General features: G+C 46.8%; 1 protein-coding gene across 3 annotated transcripts in view; it reads right to left on the minus strand.

Moving 5' to 3' along the window:
- The window catches only part of LOC121009127 (cytochrome P450 2F2-like), a 168,362-nt gene that overhangs the window by 66,648 nt on the left and 74,059 nt on the right, over positions 1–27,655 (minus strand). For 2 of the 3 annotated variants that reach the window (XM_040442003.1, XM_040442002.1), the window contains one exon: positions 18,786–18,963. The exons of the other annotated variant lie outside the window; for it this stretch is intronic. In XM_040442003.1, coding sequence (XP_040297937.1) covers positions 18,786–18,962 — 177 coding nt within the window. In that variant the 5' untranslated portion in view covers position 18,963. The remainder of the gene's footprint in view (positions 1–18,785; positions 18,964–27,655) is intronic. 3 annotated transcript variants of the gene reach the window in all.

A 27,655-nucleotide genomic window follows, 5' to 3' on the forward strand; every position in this document is an offset into this window, starting at 1 on the left:
AGGGGCTTACGAAGCATTGCAGCCTCTTCTAACAGAAAAAAAAATAAAAGCGCGAGTTGGGTAGACAGCCCCAGGCCTATCATGCACTTAATCCGCCCCTGTGTCTGGTTCATAGGAAAAGGTCAGAAATGGTTCGGGAACAGCATGGGGAGGATGTCTGGATTAATCTTGGACTCCCAGGTCGCTGCTGGGAACGATGTTGTCCGAGTAGTACACCACTTTTACAGACTGACAATAATACGCACCAAACCGAAGATAAAATCAATTTTAGAGGAAAAATTGTTAGGAAACATTCTTTCCTGTATATTTACTTGCATATAAAGTGCAAGAGCTGACAAAAATTACAAGGAAGAGGCACTCCGATACATTCTGTATATCACATAAAGGAGGGCCTCATTTAGATTGTGGTACAATTGTTCAGGTTTGTGCCTATGCACTAAGGGAAAGGGCTGCCAAAAATTACAAGTAACTGGAACTTCAAAACACCATTTATTACACATAAAGGAGGGCATCATACACACCCTTGAAAAATTATGATTGATGGCCTGCTAGTGGCCCTCTAAAACATTAGGGGCGAGGGCCTGCTGTTGATCTAACCATCTAAAACATTAGGGGTGAGGGTCTACTGCTAAGCTGACCATCTAAAACATTAGGGGTGAGGGCCTGCTGCTGAGCTGACCATCTAAATAATTTTGTGGGCGAGGGCCTGCTGCCGAGCTGACCATCTAAAACATTATGGGCGAGGGCCTGCTGCCGAGCTGACCATCTAAAATAAATTGTGGGCGAGGGCCTGCTGCCGAGCTGACCATCTAAAAAATGTTGTGGGCTAGGGACTGCTGCCCATATTAAAAAAATTGTGGGCGAGGGCCTGCTGCTGAGCTGACCATCTAAAAATTTAGGTGTGAGAGTCTGATGCTGAGCTGACGCTCTAAAACCTTATGGTTGAGGGCCTGCTGGTGACCTTAAAAAATATTATGGGTGAGGGCCTGCTGCTGAGCTCTCCCTCTAAAATATTAGGAGCGAGGGCAGCCTAATAAGCATATTGATATGATGGAGGAGGACGAGAAAAGGGAGATTGAGCCATATACCCTTTTTTGTGGTGGATGGGGTGCATGGGAATACAGTGTATTCAATATACCATAAAAGCCACATTTAGAGTGCCTTTATTTTCAGCTGCTTTCCTCTGTTGGAGTAGAGAAGTCAGGGGCAATCCAGGCCTTGTTCATTTTTATAAAAGTCAACCGGACAGCATTTTCCGTTGACAGGCGGATGCGCTTATCAGTTATTATTCCCCCAGCAGCACTAAATACACGCTCTGACAAAACGCTGTCTGGCAAGGCAGGCCAGCACCTCCAAGGCACAGAGCGCCAGTTTGTGCCACATGTCCAGCTTGGACAACCTATAGTTGTAAGGCACAGAGGGATCATTGATGACACTGACACGGTCTTCTACGTACTCCATCACCATCTTCCAAAATTTTTCCCTCCTTGTGACACTAGGCCGTGCATCAGGTTGAGGGTGCTGGCGGGGTTTCATAAAACTGTCCCAAGCCTTGGAGTGTTGCCCTGCCTCTGTTGGAACTGCTGTGTGTTCCCCTCATCTTCCCTCTTTGGTTGGCCAAGAAACTACGTACTCTGCAGCCAGCGTTGTCAGCTAGACATTTTTGGAGCAATTTTTCCACAAGGACCTTCTGGTATTACACTATTTTGCTCGTCCTCTCCAGCACAGGAATGAGAGATGAGAAGTTCTCTTTGTAGCGGGGGTCGACAAGGGTAAACAACCAGTAATCCGTGTTGTCTAAAATGCGTGTAATGTGTTGGTCGCTGGAAAAGCAGCCTAACATGAAGTCAGTTATGTCTGCCAGAGTACCAACAGGTAAGACTTCGCTGTCGTCATCAGGAGGATGACTCTCAATCTCCTCATCCTCTTTCTCCTCTTCTGCCCACCCACGCAGAACAGATGGAATTAAACTTCCATTAGGTACTACCCTCTGTAGCGGAGGCAACCGTCTCCTGCTCCTCCTCTTCTTTATCGTGAACAACCAGTAATCGGTGTTGGCCAAAATGCATACAACGTGAGGGTCATGGGAAAGGCAGCACATAAAGTCAGCCATGTGTGCCAGAGTCCCAACAGGCAAGACTTCGCTGTCCTCATCAGGAGGATGACTCTCAATTTCCTCATCCTCTTCTTCTACCCATCCACGCTGAACAGATGGAATAAAACTTCCATGGGTACTACCCTCTATAGCAGAGGCAACAGTCTCCTGCTCCTCTTCCTCATCCAATTTGTGCTGAGAAGACGAACTGAGGGTGGTCTGGGTATCAACCTGTGTACTGTCTTCCCCTAGTTCCACCTCTTCCACATGCAAAGCGTCTGCCTTAATTGTAAGCAGCGAGGGTTTGAGTAGACACAGAAGTGGGATGGTTACGCTGATAATAGCATTATCACCGCTCACCATCTGTGTTGATTCCTCAAAGTTGCGTAAAACCTCACAGAGGTCAGCCATCCATGCCCACTCGTCGCTTGTGAAGAGCGGAAGATGACTGGAAAGATGATGACCATGTTGCAGCTGGTATTCCACTACTGCCCTCTGGTGCTCACAAAGCCTGGCCAACATATGGAATTTGGAGTTCCAGTGCTCACGTCGCACAACAGTCGGTAAGCTGGCAATTGCAAGTGCTGCTGCAGCGTTGCCAGACCGGCAGAAGCTATTGACTTTCGGAAATGGGCACACACGCGGCGCACCTTCACTAGTAGCTCAGGCAAATTGAGGTAGGTTTTGAGAAACCGCTGAACCATTAGGTTGAACACGTGGGCTAGGCATGGGATGTGTCTGAGCTTGCCAAGCTCCAAAGCAGGCACCAAGTTACGTCCATTATCATACACAACCATGCCTGGTTGTAGGTTGAGTGGCGAGAGCCACAGCTCAGTCTGGTCCCTTATTCCCTGCCACAGCTCTGCGGCAGTGTGCTGTTTGTCACCTAAGCAGATCTGTTTAAGCACGGCCTGTTACCGCTTCCCCACTGCAGTGCTACACTGCTTCCAGCTACTGACTGTTGGCTGACTGGTGATGCAAGATAATTCAGAGGTGGAAGTTGAGGAGGAGGCGGAGGAGGAGAAGGGGTGGTTGTAGCCACTAACGTAGGTGGCGGAAACCCTGATGGAAGTAGGGTTCGCAATCCTTGATGTTGGTAGCACCTGTGCCATCCCAGGGTATGACTCGCTCCTGGCCTCAACAACGTTCACCCAGTGTGCAGTCAGGGAAATGTGGCGTCCCTGGCCAAAAGCACTTGTCCATGTGTCAGTCGTTAAGTGGACCTTCCCAATAACTGCGTTGGTCAGGGCATGGGTGATATTACAGGACACATGCTGGTGTAAGGCTGGGGGACAGCAAATTCACACCTTTCCAAATTGCTGGCCCTGGAAATGTTGCCATTTAGGCTTGTAGACACTGAGGCTATCCGCAGCCTGATGGCGGCTGGGGGGACAGCCGCCGCCACCAGGCTGCGGATAGCCTCAGTGTCTACAAGCCTAAATGGCAACATTTCCAGGGCCAGCAATTTGGAAAGGTGTGAATTTAGTGCTATGGTCTGTGGGTGGGTGGCTGGGTATTTGCGCTTTTGTTCAAAGGCCTGGGGTATGGATATCTGTACACTGCGCTGGGACACAGAAGTAGATGTGCTAGCTGATGGTGCTTGCGAAGGTCCAGTTGCATGGCGGGAGGCTTTCAGGTCTGCGTCTTGTACAGGGGATTGGCCAGCATGTAACACAGGGGAAGAGGAGGCAGAGGTATGACCCGCAGACACTGGTTGTGGACCCAGATGTTCGGCCCACCTATTAGGGTGCTTTGATGCCGTGTGGCGGATCATGCTGGTGGTGGTGAGTTTACTAGTGTTCACGCCCCTGCTCATTTTGGTACAGCTCAGGTTGCAAATGCCAATTCTTTTGTCATCTGCACTTTCCTCAAAAAAGCACCAGACTGCGGAACACTTACCCCTTGGCAAGGGTGATTTCTGCAAGGGGGTGCTCCGGGGAACAGTTGAGGGCCTGTTTGGTGTGGCCCGCCTTCTCCCTTTTGCCACCCCACTGCCTCTTCCAGCCTGTTACGGTGCTGCGGATCCCTCCCCCTCTGTACTGCTGCCCTCGCTCGGCTGCAAACTGGGACATGTAGCTAGGTATCATGGATTAGTGGGTTTATTGTGCTCTGTCAGCAGGCACAGTTTCACCGCACCCGGGGTCACGGTCTCTGCGTGCACCAGCAGCAGCACGCCCACTTCCCATCCCTTGCTGCTCTCCTTGCGCATATTAAATAGTATATATGCTTTCAAGTATGTCAAACGTACAGTAGTGCAGGTTTTGTAAGTGTATGCGCAAATAAAGTATACAGAATGTCATAGATATTTTTAGGATGCCCACACGTTAAACAGGAGGTATAGTGCAAGTAATGTCGCTGTCACCAACGGCTAATAAAAAATTATACTGAATGAATGTCACTGATATTTAGGATGCACAAACGTTATACAGAAGATGTAGCGCAGGTAATGTCGCTGCAACCAGCAGCAAAAAAATTGGACTGAATACGCCAACGTTATACAGGAGATGTAGCGCAAGTAATGTAACTGTCCGCAGCGGACACCGTCTATGGAAAAAGTACACTTGATGTCACAGATATTTTTAGGCTGCGCACACGTTACACAGGACATGTAGCGCAGATAATGTTGCGGTCAGCAGCAGCAAAAAAAATTACACTGAATGTCACTGATATTTCGGATGTGCTAACGTTATACTGGAGATGTAGCGCAGATAATGTAACTGTCCAAAAAAACTCCTAAATAATTACAGCCACACAAATGACAATACAAGAATACATCTTTATTAAATCATCCAAAAAGGACATCATACACATAATCATAAGTAGAGTTGAACGGACACCTGGATGTTCGGGTTCGATGGGTTCGGCCGAACTTTGGAAAAAAGTTCGAGTTCGGGACCCGAACTTGACCCCGAACCCGAACCCCATTGAAGTCAATGGGGACCCGAACTTTTGAGCACTAAAATGGCTGTAAAAATGTCATGGAAAGGGCTAGAGTGCTGCAAATGTCGTCAAAATGTGGTTAAGAGCATGGCAAGTGCTCTGCAAACAAATGTGGATAGGGAAATTACTTAAAATAACATAAAATACGTAAAAATAAAAAATAATAATCTTGATCTAGGAGGACCAGGTCCATATGAAGTAGGAGGTTGAGGAGGCGGTGACACTGCCCCACCATGTCGCACGTCCCCGTGATGTTCACGATCCAATTTGATATCTGCTCTATCAACTTTCGATGTTCTTTTATGCACCTACCATGGTGATCACGGGTGCAGGGGAATCAGGGTTCCAGGCCAGAGAGGGATCGTGAGAAAGAGAGACCACATCCAAGGGAGGATGAATTTTTTCAAATTTAAAATTAGAGTTGAAATATGGGAGAAATTATTAAAGCATAAAAGTGTGACAACTTTTCAAAGTTTAAAGGGCTTCTACCACCAGAAATACTAGCTGACTGACATTAGCGATGCGCTAATGTCAGCACTACATAACAGTACGTTTCTAACATTTGTCCCTGCAGCCATTTTTGTAAAATAACCACTTTTACAATATGCTAATGAGCCTCTAGGTGCTATGTGGGCGTAAAATCAGCACCTAGAGGCTCCGTCTACTCACCCTTTATCCCGCCCAGGTCCCCTGTTCTGCCCGCCCAGCTCCTCTTGATTGATGCCGCGGTCCACAGCATCGTTGACGAAATCCCGCTCCTGCGCCGTTCACTTCGCAGGCGCAGTGAGTGAAGGCCGCTCTCCTGATGCAGGCTTCCTCACTGCGACGTAGTAGCGCAGGCGCAGTGAGGAATCCGGCACCAGGAGCGCATCATTCACTCACTGCGCCTGTGCCGAAACCAGAAGTGAACGGCGCAGGCGCGGGATTTCGTCAACGATGCGGTGGACCGAGGCATTAATCAAGAGGAGCAGGGCGGGCAGAACAGGGGACCTGGGCGGGATAAAGCGTGAGTAGACGGAGCCTCTAGGTGCTGATTTTACGCCCACATAGCACCTAGAGGCTCATTAGCATATTGTAAAAGTGGTTATTTTACAAAAACAGCTGCAGGGACAAATGTTAGAAACATACTGTTATGTAGTGCTGACATTAGCGCTTTGCTAATGTCAGTCAGCTACATAACAGTATTTCTGGTGGTAGAAACCCTTTAAGCATTGAATGAAAGGATGTGGCGCGCATTAATTACTAAATAATTTATTACATTTTATTCCCTGTCACCTATGCATAGCAGGTGTTTATTCAAGTCTAAAATTGTATAATATGAACCCAAGAATGTAACAGAAAAATTATTGAAATTTATTAAACTGTCAACTAGGTAGAGGAGGGGTATATTACACCCAAAAATTGGTGAATTTCACCCAAAAATGTAACCGACAATTTTTTTTTCCGGTCCTCTAGGTATAGGAGTGGTACATCACACCCAAAAATTGGTGAATTTCACCATAATATATAACTGACAATTATTTTTTTTTAACTGGCCTACTAGGTATAGCAGTGGTACTATACACCCAAAAATGTGTTTATTTCGCCAGAAAATGTAACTGACAATTATTTTTTTTTACTGGTCCACTAGGTTTAGCAGTGGTACTATACACACCAAAATTGGTGAATTTCACCCTAAAATGTAAATGACAATTTTTTATTTTTAACCGGCCTACTAGGTATAGCAGTGGTACTATACACCCAAAAATTGGTGAATTTTACCAGAAAATGTAAATGACATAGTAGTGAAATGTTATAAAATAAAACAAGTGCAAAAAAAAAAATTGATTTATGAGGTGGAGTTCCATATGGAGTAGGAGTTTGAGGAGGCGGTGGACGTAGTGGTGTAGGTGGAAGAGGCGGTGGAGGAGGACGAGATAGTCAACACAGGTTTTTGGTTTTAATTTAATTTTGTAAAATTAAGGTACACTCCAAAAGAGTGTGAAATATCTCAAATACAAACATGAGCAATTACGCTGCCGTATAACAATGGCTGCTTAGTGCCGGTATACATGTCTTTTCTGCACAAGGTACGGACAAGTCCTGAGGGATCCATGCCTGGTTCATTTTAATGAACGTGAGCTTGTCCACATTGGCTGTGGACAGGAGACTGCGCTTGTCTGTGATGACGCCCCCTGCCGTGCTAAACACACGTTCAGATAATACACTGGCTGCAGGGCAGGCCAGCACCTCCAAGGCGTAAAGGGCAAGCTCAGGCCATGTGCCCAATTTGGAGACCCAGAAATTGAAGGGGGCAGACCCGTCATTCAGTACGTGTAGGCGTGTGCACACATACTGCTCCACCATGTTGGTGAAATGCTGCCTCCTGCTAAGACGTTCCGTATCAGCTGGTGGTGCTGGTTGTTGTGGCGTGCAGACAAAGCTTTTCCACATTTCGGCCATGTTAACCCTGCCTTCTGAGGTGCTGGCGGTGCCCCAGCTGCGTTGGCGACCTCTTCCTCGTCCTCTGTCTTCGCCTTGTGCTTCCACTGTGCCCCCGCTGTCAGGTGGGAATGCCACCAGCAGTGCATCTACCAGCGTGCGCTTGTACTCGCGCATCTTGCGATCACGCTCCAGTGACGGAATAAAGGACAGTACGTTGTCCTTGTAACGGGGATCCAGCAGCGTGGCCACCCAGTAATCAGCACAAGTTAGAATGTGGGCAACTTGGCGGTCGTTGCGGAGACACTGCAGCATGTAATCGCTCATGTGTGTAAGGCTGCCCAGAGGCAACGAAAAGCTGTCCTCTGTGGGAGGTGTATCATCTGTGTCCTCTGTATCCCCCCATCCACGCACCAGTGAGGGCCATGATCTGGTCTGGGTGCCACCCTGCTGTGAACGTGGTTCCTCCTCCTCCATCTCCTCCTCCACCTCCTCATCCTCCAGAACTGTGCCCTGGCTGGACAATTGTGTACCTTGTGTTTGTGGGTGCAGGAACCTACCCTCGGAGCGACTTGGGAATGACTGGCCGGAAACCCTACGAAATGATCCCTCTTCCTCCTCCTCCTCCTCCTCCTGTGCCACATCCTCTTCCATCATCGCCAGAAGCGTTTTTTCAAGGAGGCATAGAAGTGGGATAGTAACGCTGAGAACGGCGTTATCGGCACTGGCCATGTTGGTGGAGTACTCGAAACAGCGCAACAGGGAACACAGGTCTCGCATGTAGGCCCAGTCATTAGTGGTGAAGTGGTGCTGTTCCGCTGAGCGACTCACCCGTGCGTGCTGTAGCTGAAACTCCACTATCGCCTGCTGCTGCTCGCACAGTCTGGCCAGCATGTGCAAGGTGGAGTTCCACCTTGTGGGCACGTCGCATATGAGGCGATGAGCGGGAAGGCCGAAGTTACGCTGCAGCGCTGACAGGCGAGCAGCAGCAGGGTGAGAACGCCAAAAGCGCGCACAGACGGCCCGCACTTTATGCAGCAGCTCTGACATGTCAGGGTAATTTTTAAGGAATCTCTGCACCACCAAATTCAGCACATGCGCCAGGCAAGGGATGTGCGTCAAATCGTCTATTCCCAGAGCTGCTACGAGATTTCGCCCATTTTTGCGCACCACCAGGCCGGGCTTGAGGCTGACTGGCACAAACCACTCATCGGTCTGTTGTTCAAGGCCCGTCCACAGCTCCTGCGCGGTGTGGGGTTTGTCCCCCAAACAGATAAGTTTGAAAACTGCCTGCTGTCGTTTACCCCTGGCTGTGCTGAAGTTGGTGGTGAAGGTGTTACGCTGACCGGATGAGGAGCTGGTAGAGGATTAGCAAGCAGAGTAGGAGGTCCTCAACATGAGGCAAACTGAAGTGCCCTGCAATCCTCGGTGGTGGAAGGACATGCGCCAAACCGCTATCTGCCTCAGGCCCAGCCGCCACTGCATTTACCCAGTGTGCTGTTATGGAGATTTAACGTCCCTGACCGTGCTTACTGGTCCACGTATCCGTAGTGAGGTGCACCTTGCCACAGATGGCGTTGCGCAGTGCACACCTGATTTTGTCCCCTACTTGGTTGTGCAGGGAAGGGATGGCTCTCCTGGAAAAGTAGTGGTGGCTGGGCACGACGTACCGTGGGACATCCACTGCCATAAGGCCTTTAAAACTATCTGTCTCCACCAAACAGAATGACAGCATTTCAAAGGCCAGTAATTTAGAAATGCTGGCATTCAGGGCTCGTGATCGCGGGTAGGTAGGGGGGTACTTCCTCTTCCTCTCCAGCGTTTGGGAGTTAGTTTAATAACTGAATATGACAGCAGTATATAACCCTGGATTTTCAAACGTCTTGATGCTGCAAGGCCTGAAAAATTGTGTATTTTGCCCAAAAAAGGATGTTTTATTAATAGAAGAATATAAGCCCCAGGGGCGTTGCTAGGTTAAAACATTCGGGGCCTGGGCCCCGGATGTTTTGTCCCATGCCCCGAATGTCCTGCCTGCCTGCTAGATACAACTGTATTGCCGTACACAGAACGGCAATACAATTGAATCTAATACACTGGGAAGAGCTGAAGGACCTGTGGTGACATCACAGGTCATGTGATCAGCAAAACAGGCTGTGATAGGATGACCTGGATGATGTCACAATCATGTGACCAGTGCAGGATTGGACCGGAGTGAAGAAGAGAAGGAGCCTAATGGTGATGTCTGTACATGAGAAAAGTTAAGTGAAGGGAGAGGCAGAGCAATGCTGGGAGTTGTAGTTATTTAACTGGGATGTATGTTAAGGCTGAAGGGAGGGATGTTATTGACATGGAACTGTGTGCTTGAGGTGGCTGGGGCAGGGAGTGATGTTATTTACATGGGACTGTATGTTGAAAGTGGATGGTGGGGGGGGGAATGATGTTTATGTACATGGGACTTAATGTTTAGGCTACGTTCACACTTGCGTTTGGGGATCCGCTTGTGAGATCCGTTTCAAGGCTCTCACAAGCAGCCCCAAATGCATCAGTTTAACCCCAATGCATTCTAAATGGATGCGGATCCATACAGAATGCATTTGTTCGGCTCCGTACGGCCCCCCGTTCCGTTTTGGAGGCGGTTCCCAAAATGCTGCAAACAGCGTTTTTGTGTCCGCATGGCCTTGCGGAGCCAAACGGATCCGTCCTGACTTAGAATGTAAGTCAATGGGGACGGATCTCTTTGCATTGACACAAAATGGTTCAATTGTAAACGGATCCGTCCCCCATTGACTTTTAATGTAAGTCAGGACGGATCCGTATTGGGACTTAGAATTTCAAATCTAATACAAACGAATCGGTCCTGAACGGATGCATTCGTTTGTATTATCGGTGCGGATTCGTCCTGTACAAGTACAGGACAGATCCGCACGAACCCAAGTGTGAAAGTAGCCTTAGGCGGTGATGTTTACATGGGATTGTGCGTTGGAAGTGGCTGGGGAGGAGGTGATGTTATTTACATGGGACTGTATGGTGGAGGGAGGATTATAACTCCAGGGGGCACTGCAGATCCAGGGGACATTATAGGCGGTCTTATTACTACTTGGGGCTCTATAGGAGGGTCTTATAGATCTGTCTTATTTCTACTAAGCGCACTATGGGGGCCTTATTACTACTGAGGGGTCTGTAGGGAGCTTTAATACCACTGGGGGAACAATAGGGGGCCTTATTTCTACTGGGGATTCTGTGAGGGTATTATTAATATGGGAGGGCTCTTCTAATAATGGGGGCATTGTTGAAGAGCATTATCACGGTTGGGGCAGTGTTACTAATGAGGGCATTCTAGAAGGGAATTACTATTGGTGGGACTATGAGGAGCACTATTACTATGGGGGGCAGTAATGTTTCTTCAGGATAGTATTGGAAGGGGGGGCAGTGCCCAAACAAGGTTGTTTTATTAATAGAAGAATATAAGCCTTGTATATACAGGGTGTATCTCACACACCCTGACCCACACTAGGCCGCAATTAAAGATTTGTGCACAAAATGGCAGTATTTCAAATACCTGAATAGAACCCCTGTATTTAAAGGGTGTATCTCCCAATGACATCTGCAGCAAAGGCTGCCAAATATTTCTTTTTTGCCCAAACGGGTATTAGTTTAATAACTGAATATGACAGGAGTATATAACCCTGGAATTTCAAAGGTCTTGATGACCCAGAGCAATGAAGATAAGGAAATCTACAAGATTAGGCAGAGAGAGGCCAAGCAAGTTATAAGAACTTCTAAAGCGCAGGCAGAAGAAAAACTAGCTCAGTCTATGAAAAAAGGGGATAAGACATTCTTCAGATATATAAATGAAAAAAGGAAATTAAAACAAGGAATAACTAAATTAAAAACAAAGGACGGAAGGTATGTAGAAGAGAATAAAGGGCTAGCCGACTGCCTTAATGAATACTTCTGTTCAGTTTTTACAAAAGAAAAAGGAGGAGGACCTCCACTAGAAAGAATGACTATTAAATCGTTTGATACATGTATCTTTACAGAGGAAGATGTTCTAAGTTTGCTGTCTAAGGTGAAGACAGATAAGTCACAGGGGCCTGATGAGATACACCCAAAATTATTAAAAGAGCTTAGTGGTGAGCTGGCAAAACCGTTAACAGATTTATTTAACCAATCATTAGTAACAGGAGTCGTCCCGGAAGATTGGAAATTGGCAAATGTCGTGCCCATTCACAAGAAAGGTAGTAGGGAGGAATCGAGCAACTATAGACCAGTGAGTCTGACATCAATAGTAGGCAAATTAATGGAAACCCTATTAAAGGATAGGATTGTGGAACATCTAAAATCCCATGGATTGCAAGATGAAAAACAACATGGGTTTACTTCAGGGAGATCATGTCAAACAAATCTTATAGATTTTTTTGACTGGGTGAATAAAATAATAGACGGTGGAGGTGCAGTAGACATCGCATATCTAGATTTTAGTAAGGCTTTTGACACTGTCCCACATAGAAGACTTATCAATAAACTGCAGTCATTGAGCATGGACTCCCATATTGTTGAGTGGATTAGGCAGTGGCTGAGTGACAGACAACAGAGGGTTGTAGTCAATGGAGAACATTCAAAACAAGGTAATGTTACCAGTGGGGTTCCACAGGGATCTGTACTGGGACCGATTTTGTTTAATATCTTCATAAGTGATATTGCAAAAGGCCTCGTTGGTAAGGTTTGTCTTTTTGCTGATGACACAAAGATATGTAACAGGGTTGATGTTCCTGGAGGGAAACGCCAAATGGAAAAGGATTTAGGAGAACTAGAAGAATGGTCAGAACTCTGGAAACTGAAATTTAATGTGGATAAGTGCAAGATAATGCACCTGGGGCGTAAAAACCCAAGGGCAGAATATAGAATATTTGACACAGTCCTGACCTCAGTATCTGAGGAAAGGGATTTAGGAGTAATTATTTCAGAAGACTTAAAGGTGGGAAGACAATGTAATAGAGCAGCACGAAATGCCAGCAGAATGCTTGGATGTATAGGGAGAGGTATAAGCAGTAGAAAGAGTGAAGTGCTTATGCCGCTGTACAGAACACTGGTGAGACCTCACTTGGAGTATTGTGCGCAGTACTGGAGGCCATATCTCCAGAAGGATATAGATACTCTAGAGAGAGTTCAGAGAAGAGCTACTAAACTAGTACATGGATTGCAGGATAAAACTTACCAGGAAAGGTTAAAGGACCTTAATATGTATAGCTTGGAAGAAAGAAGAGACAGAGGGGATATGATAGAAACTTTTAAATACATAAAGGGAATCAACTCGGTAAAGGAAGAGAGCATATTTAAAAGAAGAAAAACTACCACAAGAGGACACAGTTTTAAATTAGAGGGGCAAAGGTTTAAAAGTAATATAAGGAAGTATTACTTTACTGAGAGAGTAGTGGATGCATGGAATAGCCTTCCTGCAGAAGTGGTAGCTGCAAATACAGTGAAGGGGTTTAAGCATGCATGGGATAGGCATAAGGCCATCCTTCATATAAGATAGGGCCGGGGGCTATCCATAGTATTCAGTATATTGGGCAGACTAGATGGGCCAAATGGTTCTTATCTGCCGACACATTCTATATGTATGGGCGCAAAAATTTTGGATTTTGCCCCAAAAATGGTGTTTTATTAATAAAAGAATCAAACCCCTGTATTTAAAGGGTGTATTTCACACGCCCTGAACAACACTAGGCCGCAATTAAAGATTTGTGTACAAAATGGCTGTATTTCAAATAACTGAATAGAAAACCTGTATATGAAGGGTCTTCTTTTAATTTTGTTTGGCAAAAATGACTGTATTTCAAATACCTGAATAGAACCCCTGTATTTAAAGGGTGTACCTCACATGCCCTGACCCACACTAGGCCGCATCTAAAGATTTCTGCCCAAAATGGCTGTATTTCAAATACCTGAATAGAAAACCTGCATATGAAGGGTGTATCTCACACGCCCTGACCTACACTAGGCCGCTATTAAAGAACATATGTAGCAAAAAAAACTTTATTTTCCCCCAAACTCGTGTTTGTTTAATAACTAAATATGACAGCAGTATATAATCCTTGAATTTCACACGTGCTGATGCTGCAAGGCCAGAAAAATTGTGTTTTTTGGCAAAAAAGTGTGTTTTTAAAAACCCAGAAAATTATGGCTGTATTTCTAGCTTAAATTGCACACTGATTAATACAGATGTTGTATATTGCCAAAAAAGTGTTTTTTTGGCAACAGAATATGAAAGCTGTATATATTAAACTTGAATTTAACACTTGCAGATCAGGAAAATAGTGGATTTTGGCAAAAAAGTGTGTTTTTAAAAACCCACAAAATTATGGCTGTATTTCTAGATTCAATTGCACACTGACTAAGCCTGCAAAAGCACCAGATGTTGTAAATTGCAAAAAAAAAAATTTTTTACAAACAGATTATTTGTGCTGTTTTTAAAGCTTAGATTTCAATGTCCCAAAAAGCTCAGATGCAGTGCTGGTGCACTGAGCTTGCATAAAATGGCCGCTGCCATTTCATTGGTACTAGTTTTTCCAAGGGCAGTGGATGGAAGGCATGTCTAAGTATTCCTTGGCAAGGATAAAGCCAAAGGACTAGATCAGGGATGGGCAAACTGTGGCTCTCCAGCTGTTGCAAAAATACAAATCCCAGTATGCTTAGTCTGCCTACAGCTATCAGCCTACAGCAGGGCATGATGGGATTTGTAGTTTTATAACAGCTGGAGAGCCGCATTTTGCCCATCCCTGGACTAGATCATCAAAATTCCACCAGAGGGCACCTGGTATAAGGACTAAATATTTCCAATGTGTGGTATAATCAATTTTTATTTTGGATTTGTAGGGTTGCTTTAAATGGTGTCCTGATACTAGGACCCCCAAGCAATCAGTTGTAAGCTCTTGGACTGCAAATGTTCAATCTTTTTACAGTGCCACAACAGGAGAGATGGAGCATTACACAATTTTCATCAAAATCAATTGGCTGTCCATGAAATACAAGGATTTGTTGGATCCTCCAAAGGAAAAGTCTTAAGCTGTTCTCTGTTGTGACTAATAGATGCAGGTCCTTAAAGGAAATCTGTCACGAGGATAATCGCTATTGAAGTAAAGCCATAGCCTAATATCACTTAGAACCTTATTTCTAGATGTGACTTTGTTTCAGCAATAGATGTTTTCTATCTTCTGAAAATCCAGTTTATTGGGTATGCAAATGAGCCAGTAAGGTGCCCTGAGGGGCGTCACTCTTGCAGGAATGGGTGGGTGGACACATTGTGGCAGGAGACATGCCTGGGCTCCTTCCTGCAAGAATGACGGCCCGCTGGGCACCTTACTGGCTCATTTGCATACCAAATAAACTAGATTTTCAGAGGTTAAAAAACATCTATTGCTGGAACAAAGGCACATCCGGAAATAAGGTACTAAGTGCTATTAGGCTATGGCTTTACTTCAATAGTGATTATCCTGGTGACAGGTTTCCTTTAATAACTTAACAAGGTCCCATGCCTAGCCCACATCTTAAACTTAGTGGTTCAGCGGTTTCTCAAAACCTACCCCAATTTGCCTGAGCTACTGGTGAAGGTGTGCCGCGTGTGTGCCCATTTCCACAAGTCATTGACAGCTTCAGCTGGTCTGTCAATGCTGCAGCAGAGCTGGAAATTGCCAGCTCACCGGCTGTTGTGCGACGTGAGCACGCACTGGAACTCGACGTTCCACATGTTGGCCAGGCTTTGTGAGCAGCAGAGGGCAGTAGTGGAATACCAGCTGCAACATGGTCGTCGCATTTCCAGTCAGCTTCCGGTAATCAGAAGTGAGGAGTGGGCATGGATGTCTGACCTCTGTGAGGTTTTAAGAAACATTGAGGAATCAACACAGATGGTGTGCGGCGTAACTGTCCCACTTCTGTGTCTACTCAAACGCTCGCTGCTCACAATTAAGGACGACGCTTTGCATGTGGAAGAGGTGAAAATGGGGAAAGACATTATACAGGGTGATAGCCAGACCACTCTCAGTTCGTCTTCTCAGCGCGAATTGGACGATGAAGAGGAGGAGCAGGAGACGGTTGGCTCCGCTACAGAGGATAGTACCCATGGAAGTTTAATTCCATTTGTTCAGCGTGGGTGGGTAGAAGAGGAGGAGGAGGATCAGGAGATTGAGAGTGATCCTCCTGATGACAACAGCGAAGTCTTGCCTGTTGGTACTCTGGCACACATGGCTGACTTCATGTTAGGCTGCCTTTACAGCGACCCGCGCGTTATACGCATTTTAGACAACATGGATTACTGGTTGTTCACCCTTCTTGACCCCCGCTACAAAGAGAACTTCTTATCTCTCATTCCTATGGTGGAGAGGACAAGCAAAACGGTGCAATACCAGAAGATACTTGTTGAAAAATTGCTCCAAAAATTTCCATCTGACAACGCTGGTGGCAGAGTCTGTACTTCCTTGGCCAACTGAGGAGGGGAGACAATAGGAACACATAGCAGTTCCAACAGAGGCAGGGCAACACTCTCCAAAGCCTGGGACAGTTTTATGACACCCCGCCAGTACCCTGATGCGCGGCCTAGTGTCACAAGGAGGGAAACATTTTGGAAGATGGTGAAGGAATACATAGCAGACCCTGTCAGCATTCTCAATGATCCCTCAGTGCCTTACAACTACTGGGTGTCCAAGCTGGACACATGGCATGAACTGGTGCTCTACGCCTTGGAGGTGCTGGCCTGCCCTGCCGCCAGCGATTTGTCTGAGCTGTATTTTAGTGCTGCTGGTGGCATTATAACAGATAAGCGTATCTGCCTGTCAACTGAAAATGCTGACAGGTTGACTCTTATAAAAATGAACACGACCTGGATTGACCATGACTTCTCGATCCACCAGAGGAAATCTGATGAACATAAAGGCACTTTAAATGTGTTGTTTATAATGTACTGAATACTCTATATTCCCATGCACCCCTTCAACCACAAACAAGGGTATATGATTAAATCTTCCTTTTCTCATCCTCCTCATCCTCTTCCATCATATCAAAATGCTTATTCGTTGCATATAATCCTCTCGCATATATGCCCTTGGCATATAATGTTTTGCAGGGTCAGCTCAGCTGCAGGCCCTCGCATATAATTTTTTGGAGGATCAGATCACCAGCAGGTCCTCAACTACAATGTTTTACAGGGTCAGCTCACCAGTAGGCCCTCACCTAAAATCTTTTACAGGGTCATCTCATCAGCAGGCCCTCACTTATAATGGTTTATAGGGTCAGCTCACCAGCAGGCCCGCACCTAAAATCTTTTAGAGGGTCAGCTCACCAGCAGGCCCTCGCATAAAATGTTTTACAGGATCAGCTCACCTGCAGGCCCGCACCTAAAATCTTTTACAGGGTCAGATCCCCAGCAGGCCCTCTCATATAATGTTTTACAGGGTCAGCTCCCCAGCAGGCCCGCACCTAAAATCTTTTACAGGGTCAGCTCACCAGCAGGCCCGCACCTAAAATCTTTTACAGGGTCAGCTCAGCAGCAGGCTCTTACATATAATGTTTTACAGGGTCAGCTCACAAGCAGGCCCTCTCATTTAATGTTTGACAGGGTCAGCTCAGCAGCAGGGCCGCACCTAAAATTTTTTACAGGGTCGGCTCACCTGCAGGCCTCCACCTACAAGTCCATTCTCACTATCCAAGATTCTGGTCAACACAATCCTCACCGCCGGGGGTCACGTAAGTAGTTATCAAGGAGGAGTCTCGTTTGTTATCGGAAATAACCAGACAAATCGCTCCACCAAACTAAGAACATCCATACACCACCACCCACAGAATCGAGAAAGAGCTATCAATCTGTCAATCCTCTCCGTGTCCGGGCCGGGTGAGGCTTCCCGTGTTGAGTCAAATTAAGCCACAGGCTCCACTCCTGGTGGTGCCCTTCCGTCAATTCCTTTAAGTTTCAGCTTTGCAACCATACTCCCCCCGGAAACCAAAGACTTTGGTTTCCTGGAAGCTGCTCGGCGGGTCTTGGGAATAACACCACCGGATTGCCGGTCGTCATCATTTATGGTCGGACTACGACGGTATCTGATCGTCTTCGAACCTCCGACTTTCACTTTGATTAATGAAAACATTCTTGGTAAATGCTTTCGCTTTGGTTCATCTTGTGCCGGTCCAAGAATTTCACCTCTAGCGGCATAATATGGATTCCCCCTGCCATCCCTCTTAATCATGGCCCCAGTTATGAAAACCAACAATCTTTTATAGGATCAGCTCACCTGCAGTCCCTCACCTAATTATACCTAATAGGTAATTTGCGCGCATGCTGCCTTGCTTGGAAGTGGTAGCCGTAGCTGTTTCTCAGGCTCCCTCTCCGGAATCAAACCCTGATTCCCCATTACCCGTGGTCACCGTGGTTGGCGCTGAAAATAACATCGAAAGTTGATAGGGCAGACATCCGAATGGATCGTCGCCGTCACGGGGACGTGCGATCGGCCCAGGTTATCTAGAATCACCAAAGCGGCAGCAGGCCCTAGCCCATAATGTTTTAGATGGTCAGATCAGCAGGCCGTTGTTCCAAATGTTTTTGAGGGTCACCAGCAGGCCATCAAGCATCATTTTTCAAGGCTGTGTATGATGCCCTCCTTTATGTGTAACAAAGGGTGTTTTGTAGTGGCGGTTCCTTGTAATTTATGGCAGCCCTTTCACTTAGTGCATAGGCTTTATGAGTGTAGGAGTCCCACTACCTGAACAATTGTACCACAATGTGAATGAGGTCCTCCTTTATGTGATATACAGGTTGCATCGGAGTGCCTCTTCCTTGTAATTTTTGGCAGCACTTGCACTTTATATACAAGTAAATATACAGGAAAGAATGTTTCCTAACCATTTTTCCTCTAAAATCGATTTTATCTTTGGTTTTGTGCGTATTATTGTCAGTCTGTAAAAATGATGGACTACTCGGACAACATCATTCCCAGCAGTGACCTGGGAGTCGAAGATGCATCCAGACATCCTCCCCATGCTGTTCCCGAACCATTTCCACCAATTTCTGACCTTTTCTAATGAACCAGACACCCTCCCCTCTTCAGAGCAGCGGGTGCCTGTTTTAATGCTCGGGTTCTCCCATTGACTTCCATTATACTCGGGTGCTCGGTATAGCACCCGAGCCTCCCGATGTGTTTGGTGTTACATATTTGACATATTTGACATATTTGTAATGGTGTTACTTTGAAATACTGTACCACAATTTTTCAATATAATATTGTATGATCACTGTTGCACCATTATATTGCCTTCTCCCTACAAATACTGTAACTCTTACCTTCATGAGTGTGCTGACAATGTCATTTGTGTTGAGCTGAAAAAGATTTCCCAGGAAAGGAACTGGCATGGGTCCTGGAGGAAGTGTTGCCTTCTCTTTGAAGATCTTTATGTAGTTTAAGATTATACAAACCATGAAGAAGATGAAAAGAAGCAAAAGGGTGCTGGACCAGTCCATACTACAAAGAAAAGAGAATACAGGCAAACTTAGACAAATTTCCACATTAGAATAAAGCATAATCATTGCCAAAATACGGTAGGCAGTCTAAATAGTATTATGGGCTACATATTTGCAAAAAAACAACAACAATTGAACATACTAGAGTAATCGTCCATTTTTAATACTATGTTGTTATTAGGACTAGGGATGAGGGGTGTTCGTGACATGGGCCTGAACCCGAACATTTTCCGTAAAAGTCCAGGTTCGGGTTCGGTGTTCGGCGCTTTCTTGGCGATTTTTGAAAGGCTGCAAAGCAGCCAATCAACAAGCGTCATACTACTTGCCCCAAGAGGCCATCACAGCCATGCCTACTATTAGCATGGCTGTGATTGGCCAGTGCAGCATGTGACCCAGCCTCTATTTAAGCTGGAGTCACGTAGCGCCGCACGTCACTCTGCTCTGATCAGTGTAGGGATAGGATGCAGCTGCTGCTGTTATGGAGATTAGGCAGTGATTTAGTCTTCAAAAACAATTACTGAAGTGATCGATGTACAGCTGTGTATCATTCAACCTCTGCTATTTCATTGCTCACTGTTTTAAGGCTGCCCAGAGCGTTTTTCTGTCACTTTTTTCTGGGGTGATCGGCGGCCATTTTGTGTCTTGTGGTGCGCCAGCACAAGCTGCCACCAAGTACATTTAACCATCAATAGTGTGTTTTTTTTTTTTTTGCTATATCCTACATCAGGGGCTTGGCTGTGCTTGCTATTTTATTCAGGGGTGAAATACAATTGCCAAAATAGCAGTACCCTAAATCTGGTGTTTCAGCTGTGGCTAGCCAATTGTAATACTGTCTGCTGTCTGGCAAAGGATATATTTTTTTCTGGGTTGAAATACAATTCCCAACTTACCAATTCCCTAAATCAGTGGTTTCTGCTGTATCAGGCCAAGTTTAAATCTATCCATAAAAGGGTATATTAGATTGAAGGTGCTGATAGGGTCATTCTCAATAACTTCAAATGCTACCATGCATCTCCAAGTCTAATTCTGTCTGTAAATGTATACCTGTCATCCAGCGCCTAAATACTAAGCCTACAATTTATATTCAGCTAAATCTGTGGTTACTGCTGTGCCTGTATTAGTGTAATACGGTACCTAAGTAGATAGCCAGATAGTGTTAGGTGCCTGTAAAAAAAAGGCCTGAATTTGAATTCAATACATTGGGCCAAATCATTTTTTTCTTATTGTGGTGAACAGTAACAATGAGGAAAACATCTAGTAAGGGACGCGGACATGGTCGTGGTGGTGTTAGTGGACCCTCTGGTGCTGGGAGAGGATGTGGCCGTTCTGCCACTGCCACACGTCCTAGTGTACCAACTACCTCAGGTCCCAGTAGATGCCAGAATTTACAGCGATATTTGGTGGGGCCCAATGCCGTTCTAAGGATGGTAAGGCCTGAGCAGGTACAGGCATTAGTCAATTGGGTGGCCGACAGTGGATCCAGCACGTTCACATTATCTCCCACCCAGTCTTCTGCAGAAAGCGCACAGATGGCGCATGAAAAACAAGCCCATCAGTCTGTCACATCACCCCCATGCATATCAGGGAAACTGTCTGATCCTCAACTTATGCAGCAGTCTCTTATGCTGTTGAAGACTCTGCTGGCAGGGTTTCCCAAGGGCATCCACCTAGCCCTTCCCCAGCGGTGGAAGACATAGAATGCACTGACGCACAACCACTTATGTTTCCTGATGATGAGGACATGGGAATACCACCTCAGCACGTCTCTGATGATGAAACACAGGTGCCAGCTGCTGCGTCTTTCTGCAGTGTGCAGACTGAACAGGAGGTCAGGGAGGAAGACTGGGTGGAAGACGATGCAGGGGACAATGAGGTCCTAGACCCCACATGGAATAAAGGTCATGACACTGACTTTCAGAGTTCGGAGGAAGAGGCAGTGGTGAGACCGAGCCAACAGCGTAGCAAAAGAGGGAGCAGTGGGCAAAAGCAGAACACCCGCCGCCAAGAGAGTCCGCCTACTACTGGCCACCACCATCTGGGACCGAGCACCCCAAAGGCAGCTTTAAGGAGTTCCCTGGCGTGGCAGTTCTTCAAATAATGTGCTGACCACAAGACCTGAGTGGTTTGCACGCTGTGCTATCAGAGCCTGAAGCGAGGCATTAACGTTCTGAACCTTAGCACAACCTGCATGACCAGGCACCTGCATGCAAAGCATGAACTGCAGTGGAGTAAACACCTTAAAAACAAGGAACTCACTCAGGCTCTCCCTGCTACCTCTTCTGCTGCTGCTTCAGCCTCTTCCTCCGCCTCTGGAGAAACGTTGGCACCTGCCGCCCAGCAAACAGAGGATGTACCACCAGCACCACCACCTCCGTCACCAAGCATCTCAACCATGTCACACGGCAGCGTTCAGCTCTCCATCTCACAAACATTTGAGAGAAAGCGTAAATTCCCACCTAGCCACCCTCGATCCCTGGCCCTGAATGCCAGCATTTCTAAACTACTGGCCTATGAAATGCTGTCATTCAGGCTGGTGGACACAGACAGCTTCAAACAGCTCATGTCGCTTCCTGTCCCACAGTATGTTGTTCCCAGCCACCACTACTTCTCCAAGAGAGCCGTGCCTTCCCTGGACAACCAAGTATCCGATAAAATCAAGAGTGCACTGCGGAACGCCATCTGTGGCAAGATCCACCTAACCACAGATACGTGGACCAGTAAGCACGGCCTGGGACGCTATGTCATCCTAACTGCACACTGGGTAAATGTAGTGGCGGCTGGGCCCCAGGTGGTAAGCTGTTTGGCGCACGTCCTTCCGCCGCCAAGGATCGCAGGGCAACATTCTTTGCCTCCTGTAGCCTCCTCCTCCTACTCGGCTTCTTCCTCCTCTTCTTCCACCTGCTCATCCAGTCAGCCACACACCTTCACCACCAACTTCAGCACAGCCCGGGGTAAACGTCAGCAGGCCATTCTGAAACTCATATGTTTGGGGGACAGGCCCCACACCGCGCAGGTGTTGTGGCGGGGTATTGAACAACAGACCGACGAGTGGTTGCTGACGGTGAGCCTCAAGCCCGGCCTGGTGGTGTGCGATAATGGGTGAAATCTCGTCGCAGCTCTGGGACTAGCCGGTTTGACGCACATTCCTTGCCTGGCGCATGTGCTGAATTTGGTGGTGCAGAAGTTCATTCACAAATACCCCGACATGTCAGAGCTGCTGCATAAAGTGCGGGCCGCCTGTGCGCGCTTCCGGCGTTCACATCCTGCCGCTGTTCGCCTGTCTGCGCTACAGCGTAACTTCGGCCTTCCCGCTCACCGCCTCATATGCGACGTGCCCACCAGGTGGAACTCCACCTTGCACATGCTGGACAGACTGTGCGAGCAGCAGCAGGCCATAGTGGAGTTTCAGCTGCAGCACGCACGGGTCAGTCGCACTGCGGAACAGCACCACTTCACCACCAATGACTGGGCCTCCATGCGAGACCTGTGTGCCCTGTTGCGCTTTTTCGAGTACTCCACCAACATGGCCAGTGGCGATGACGCCGTTATCAGCGTTATAATACCACTTCTATGTCTCCTTGAGAAAACACTTAGGGCGATGATGGAAGAGGAGGTGGCCCAGGAGGAGGAGAAGGAGGAAGAGTGGTCATTTTTAGCACTTTCAGGCCAGTCTCTTAGAAGTGACTCAGAGGGAGTTTTTTTGCAACAGCAGAGGCCAGGTACAAATGTGGCCAGACAGGGCCCACTACTGGAGGACGAGGATGAGGAGGAAGTGGAGGAGGATGAGGATGAGGATGAAGCATGTTCACAGCGGGGTAGCATCCAACGCAGCTCAGGCTCATCACTGGTGCGTGGCTGGGGGGAAACGCAGGACAATGACGATACTCTGGGCAGCCTGGCACACATGAGCGACTACATGCTGCAGTGCCTGCGCAACGACAGCAGAATTGCCCACATTTTAACGTGTGCGGACTACTGGGTTGCCACCCTGCTGGATCCCCGGTACAAAGACAATGTGCCCACCTTACTTCCTACACTGGAGCGTGATAGGAAGATGCGCGAGTACAAGCGCACGTTGGTAGACGCGCTACTGAGAGCATTCCCAAATGTCACAGGGGAACAAAAGGAAGCCCAAGGCGAAGGCAGAGGAGGAGCAAGAGGTCGCCAATGCAGCTGTGTCACGGCCAGCTCCTCTGAGGGCAGGGTTAGCATGGCAGAGATGTTGAAAAGTTTTGTCACCACACCACAGCTAACTGCACCGCCACCTGAACGTGTTAGCAGGAGGCAGCATTTCACTAACATGGTGGAACAGTATGTGTGCACACCCCTCCACGTACTGACTGATGGTTCGGCCCCATTCAACTTCTGGGTCTCCAAATTGTCCACGTGGCCAGAGCTAGCCTTTTATGCCTTGGAGATGCTGGCCTGCCCGGTGGCCAGCGTTTTGTCTGAACGTGTTTTCAGCACGGCAGGGGGCGTCATTACAGACAAACGCAGCCGCCTGTCCACAGCCAATGTAGACAAGCTGACGTTCAAAAAAATGAACCAGGCATGGATCCCACAGGACCTGTCTATCCCTTGTGCAGATTAGACATTTATAACTACATCCCCTTAACAATATATTCTTGTACTCCAGGGCACTTCATTCAATCCCCTTTTTTTAATTTTACCATTATATTGCGGGCCAACCCAAAGTTGAATGAACCTCTCCTCCGTCTGGGTGCCGGGGCCTAAATATCTGACTGGCCTGTTCCAGTGGTGGGTGACATGAAGCCTGATTCTCTGCAATGGGACCTCTCTCCTCTGTCTGGGTGCCGGGGCCTAAAAATATCTGACAGTGGCCTGTTCCAGTGTTGGGTGACATAAAGCATGATTCTCTGCTATGACATGAAGCCTGATTCTCTGCTATGGGACCTCTCTCCTCTGCCTGGGTGCCGGGGCCTAAAAATATCTGACAATGGCCTGTTCCAGTGGTGGGTGACATGAAGCCTGATTCTCTGCTATGACATGAAGCCTGATTCTCTGTTACGGGACCTCTCTCCAATTGATATTGGTTAATTTTTATTTATTTTATTTTTATTTTTATTCATTTTCCTATCCACATTTGTTTGCAGGGGATTTACCTACATTTTGCTGCCTTTTGCAGCCCTCTAGCCCTTTCCTGGCCTGTTTTACATCCTTTTTAGTGCCGAAAAGTTTGGGTCCCCATTGACTTCAATGGGGTTCGGGTTCGGGGCGAAGTTCGGGTCGAGTTCGGATCCCGAACCCGAACATTTCCGGGAAGTTCGGCCAAACTTCTCGAACCCGAACATCCAGGTGTTCGCTCAACTTTAATTAGGACCAATATTTTTACTGGTTAATTTCATAATTTATCTATAGCTATTATTCTCATACAAATCCACTGTGTAGTGTGGGGATTCGCTCTGGTAGTTAGGTTAAGCAGGCGCAGTACAGAGGCAAAATACAAATTCGTAATTCATACTTCAGTATTTATTCACACATAGTGCCAAAAACTAAATGTCACTTTGGCAGTGTTGGTGTAACTTCACACCCAATGGCAAGTGAATATAGCAAAAAGTAACCTTGGTGGCAGTTCTGCCCCAGAAAGTCCAAATACAGGCTTTAGGCGGCCTGTTCCCCTGACACACGGGTCTCAGTTCTCCAGCCCAGCACAGGCCTCAGATTCCAGTACACAGACATGGCTTCTGAGCCCAGCTGCCTATTTAAGGACAGCCAGGTGCTGCCAAAACCTGGAACGGCACTTTAAATCCGGTCCGATATTTGACCTCACCTGGCTGTAAATCAGCACAGCAGCACATGCTGGGAGGAAAATACCTGTTTTCCCAGACCAAACCTCTCACTGTGTCACAGTAGACATAATTACATTACAAAATTCTGGCTGTCTGCAGCCTCCACTAGAGGGAGTACAGTATTGTACAGCATACTATGCTATTATTAAAGGGAGTCTGGCCATATACAGTGCTTACATTGCCCTATAGCACACCTATACATGAATGTTATGGTACCTTTGTCTTTAGACATGCAGAAGCTGGAAAAATGAACTTTGATTGATATGCAAATGAGCACCCGCAAGTGCCCAGGGGCGGCGTTTACTGTGTTGGTGCCCAGGCTGCTCTGCCTTTTTTCATTGTTCCCCCGCTCCAGCCTCTGCATATGCCCGCTCTCCTATTCCTTTGCGTCATCCGTTCGCCGGAGCATGCGCAGTAGTTAAAGCGATGCCGTACCAACAATGGGCATCGCAGTGCACATGCTCCGGCCCGGCGAGGCAGTGCACAGTCGCGGGATCTCGACCGGACATTAGGATGATGCAAGGGAATAGGAGGGCGGGCATATGCAGAGGCTGGGGCGGGGAAACAATGAAAAACCAGGGCGCAAAACCAGCCGTTCGCCGGAGCATGCGCAGTAGTTAAAGCGATGCCGTGCCAACAATGGGCATCGCAGTGCGCATGCTCCGGCCCGGCGAGGCAGTGCACAGTTGCGGGATCTTGGCCGGACCTTAGGATGATGCAAGGGAATAGGAGGGCGGGCATATGCAGAGGCTGGGGCGGGGGAACAATGAAAAAAGGCAGGGCAGCCTGGGCACCAACACAGTGAACGCCGCCCCTGGGCACTTGCGAGTGCTCATTTGCATATCAATCAAAGTTCGTTTTTCCAGCTTCTGCAAGTTTAAAGACAAAGGTACCATAACATTCATGTATAGGTGTGCTGTAGGGCAATGTAAGCACTGTATATGGCCATATGGAGGTGACAGACTCCCTTTAACTTCAATGTATAAGTAGTATACAATAACCCTACACTTTCAGATGACTCTTTAGCATAAGCTGCCATGGGTGTGTACATGAGGTAAAACAGTGGCAATGATATGACTTGAATTCTGCATTTTTTTTTATTATTCCACTCAGTAGGCTCTATATCTATGTACACTCAGTTATTCCAGAGCTAGTAGGGGCAAATAGTTGCTATCATGTCTCTCATAGAATGAATATGGGGAAAAGGAGAATCTGTTCACTCACTCTTACTGAGAAGCGTCATGCAGGACGTTATAGAGAAGTACTGAACAGTCTAGATGTGGATAAAGCATTTGGAAGATATAATAGTTACTATTAGCTCCAGCCTCTGTGCCCGTGTCTCTCTCACTGCAGCTGACTCTTCCCTTTTCTTCCCCCTCTTTTCTCCATAGACTTATTTGGATATTTGTAATTTGATCCTTCAGTGAGCTGACAGTCCATATTGGTCTCGCAAGAAAGATTTAGCACAGAAATCACCATGAATGTCAGTTTAGACAAAAGGGTGAAGAAATGAGAAAGTAAAGAAAGAGGCATTTTTTCCGTAATAAGATTACAAAGTTTCTTATATTCACATGAACTATGGACTTTTGCAAAATTGTTTGAAAAGTTAGCCATCATTTTAGCTCAAATTTAACAGTTTATCATTTAGCTCTTTGTCTATGGAGGGGATTTGAAGTTTTGTATAAAATGACGATGAACAGAAATCAAGAATAGGAAAAAGCCCATATAAGGCCTTGTTCACATCAGCGTTCAGCCTTTCCGTTCTCCTGCTCCGTTATAGGAGCAGGAAAACGGAAAGGACGGATTCGGCTCATAACTGAGCCGAACGGAGCCTACGGACCTCATAGACCCCCATAGACTATAAGAAGATGATTTTGGAGCGGAGAAGATGATTTTGGAAGATGATTTTGGAGCGGAGACAAAAGTCCTGCATGCAGGACTTTTGTCTCCGCTCCAAAATCATCTTCTGAGCGGAAACCTAACGGACCCCATTATAGTCTATGGGGGTCTATGAGGTCCGTAGGCTCCGTTCGGCTCAGTTATGAGCCGAATCCGTCCTTTCCGTTTTCCTGCTCCTATAACGGAGCAGGAGAACGGAAAGGCTGAACGCTGATGTGAACATAGCCTAAGAAATACACATCAGACAATACAGTATATACAAACTTAACAGATTAAAGTGGATAGATTAAATCATTACAAAGCTACATACTAGATAAGAAAAATTAAAGTGGTAGCCCATAATACGGTTGCCCAAGTAGACAGAATGAAACCCCAAAAAAATATATAAAATGACTGACCTAGAACACAATCTCCTAATAACTGATATGAAGCTAGGTAAAAAATTAAATTTAGAAATACTGAAAACGTAAAAATATCAATGTTACAGTACCCAATACAACCCAAAAGCATTTTTACTCCCTGTTTTGTCAAAGCTCTGCTAAGGCTTTGAGAAAAGTAGTCCGAGCTAAAGACCATAGCCAACAATTTTACTCAGTAGACACCTGGTGGATGAGTTCTTAATCACTTAATACTTTGCTCCCTATCCCCATAAACTTCTGGACAGCAAGATTGGAACAATGGTTGGAACTGGCCCAATTTGCTCTCACTTTGCTATCTCGATCAGGCTCCAGTGTCATCTCAGAGAGAATTTTCAGAGCAGGAGATGGAATGGTCACACCCGAACGGACAAAGTTGGCATCTGTCTGCGTGCAAAAACAAAACTTCTGTCAGTGAGAATTTTCTGACACAACGGCGAGTGATCGCAAGCCCAATCATGCCATTGCCGCTGTCTCCCTACCTGCCATCATGTTCTTTGTGTGCTCCATGCTGTGGTGCTACTGCTGCAGCTATCATTGCTGCCACATGCCACTAATACCTGTCACG

Source organism: Bufo bufo, chromosome 8, assembly GCF_905171765.1.
Source record: "Bufo bufo chromosome 8, aBufBuf1.1, whole genome shotgun sequence".
Lineage (NCBI taxonomy): Eukaryota > Metazoa > Chordata > Amphibia > Anura > Bufonidae > Bufo > Bufo bufo.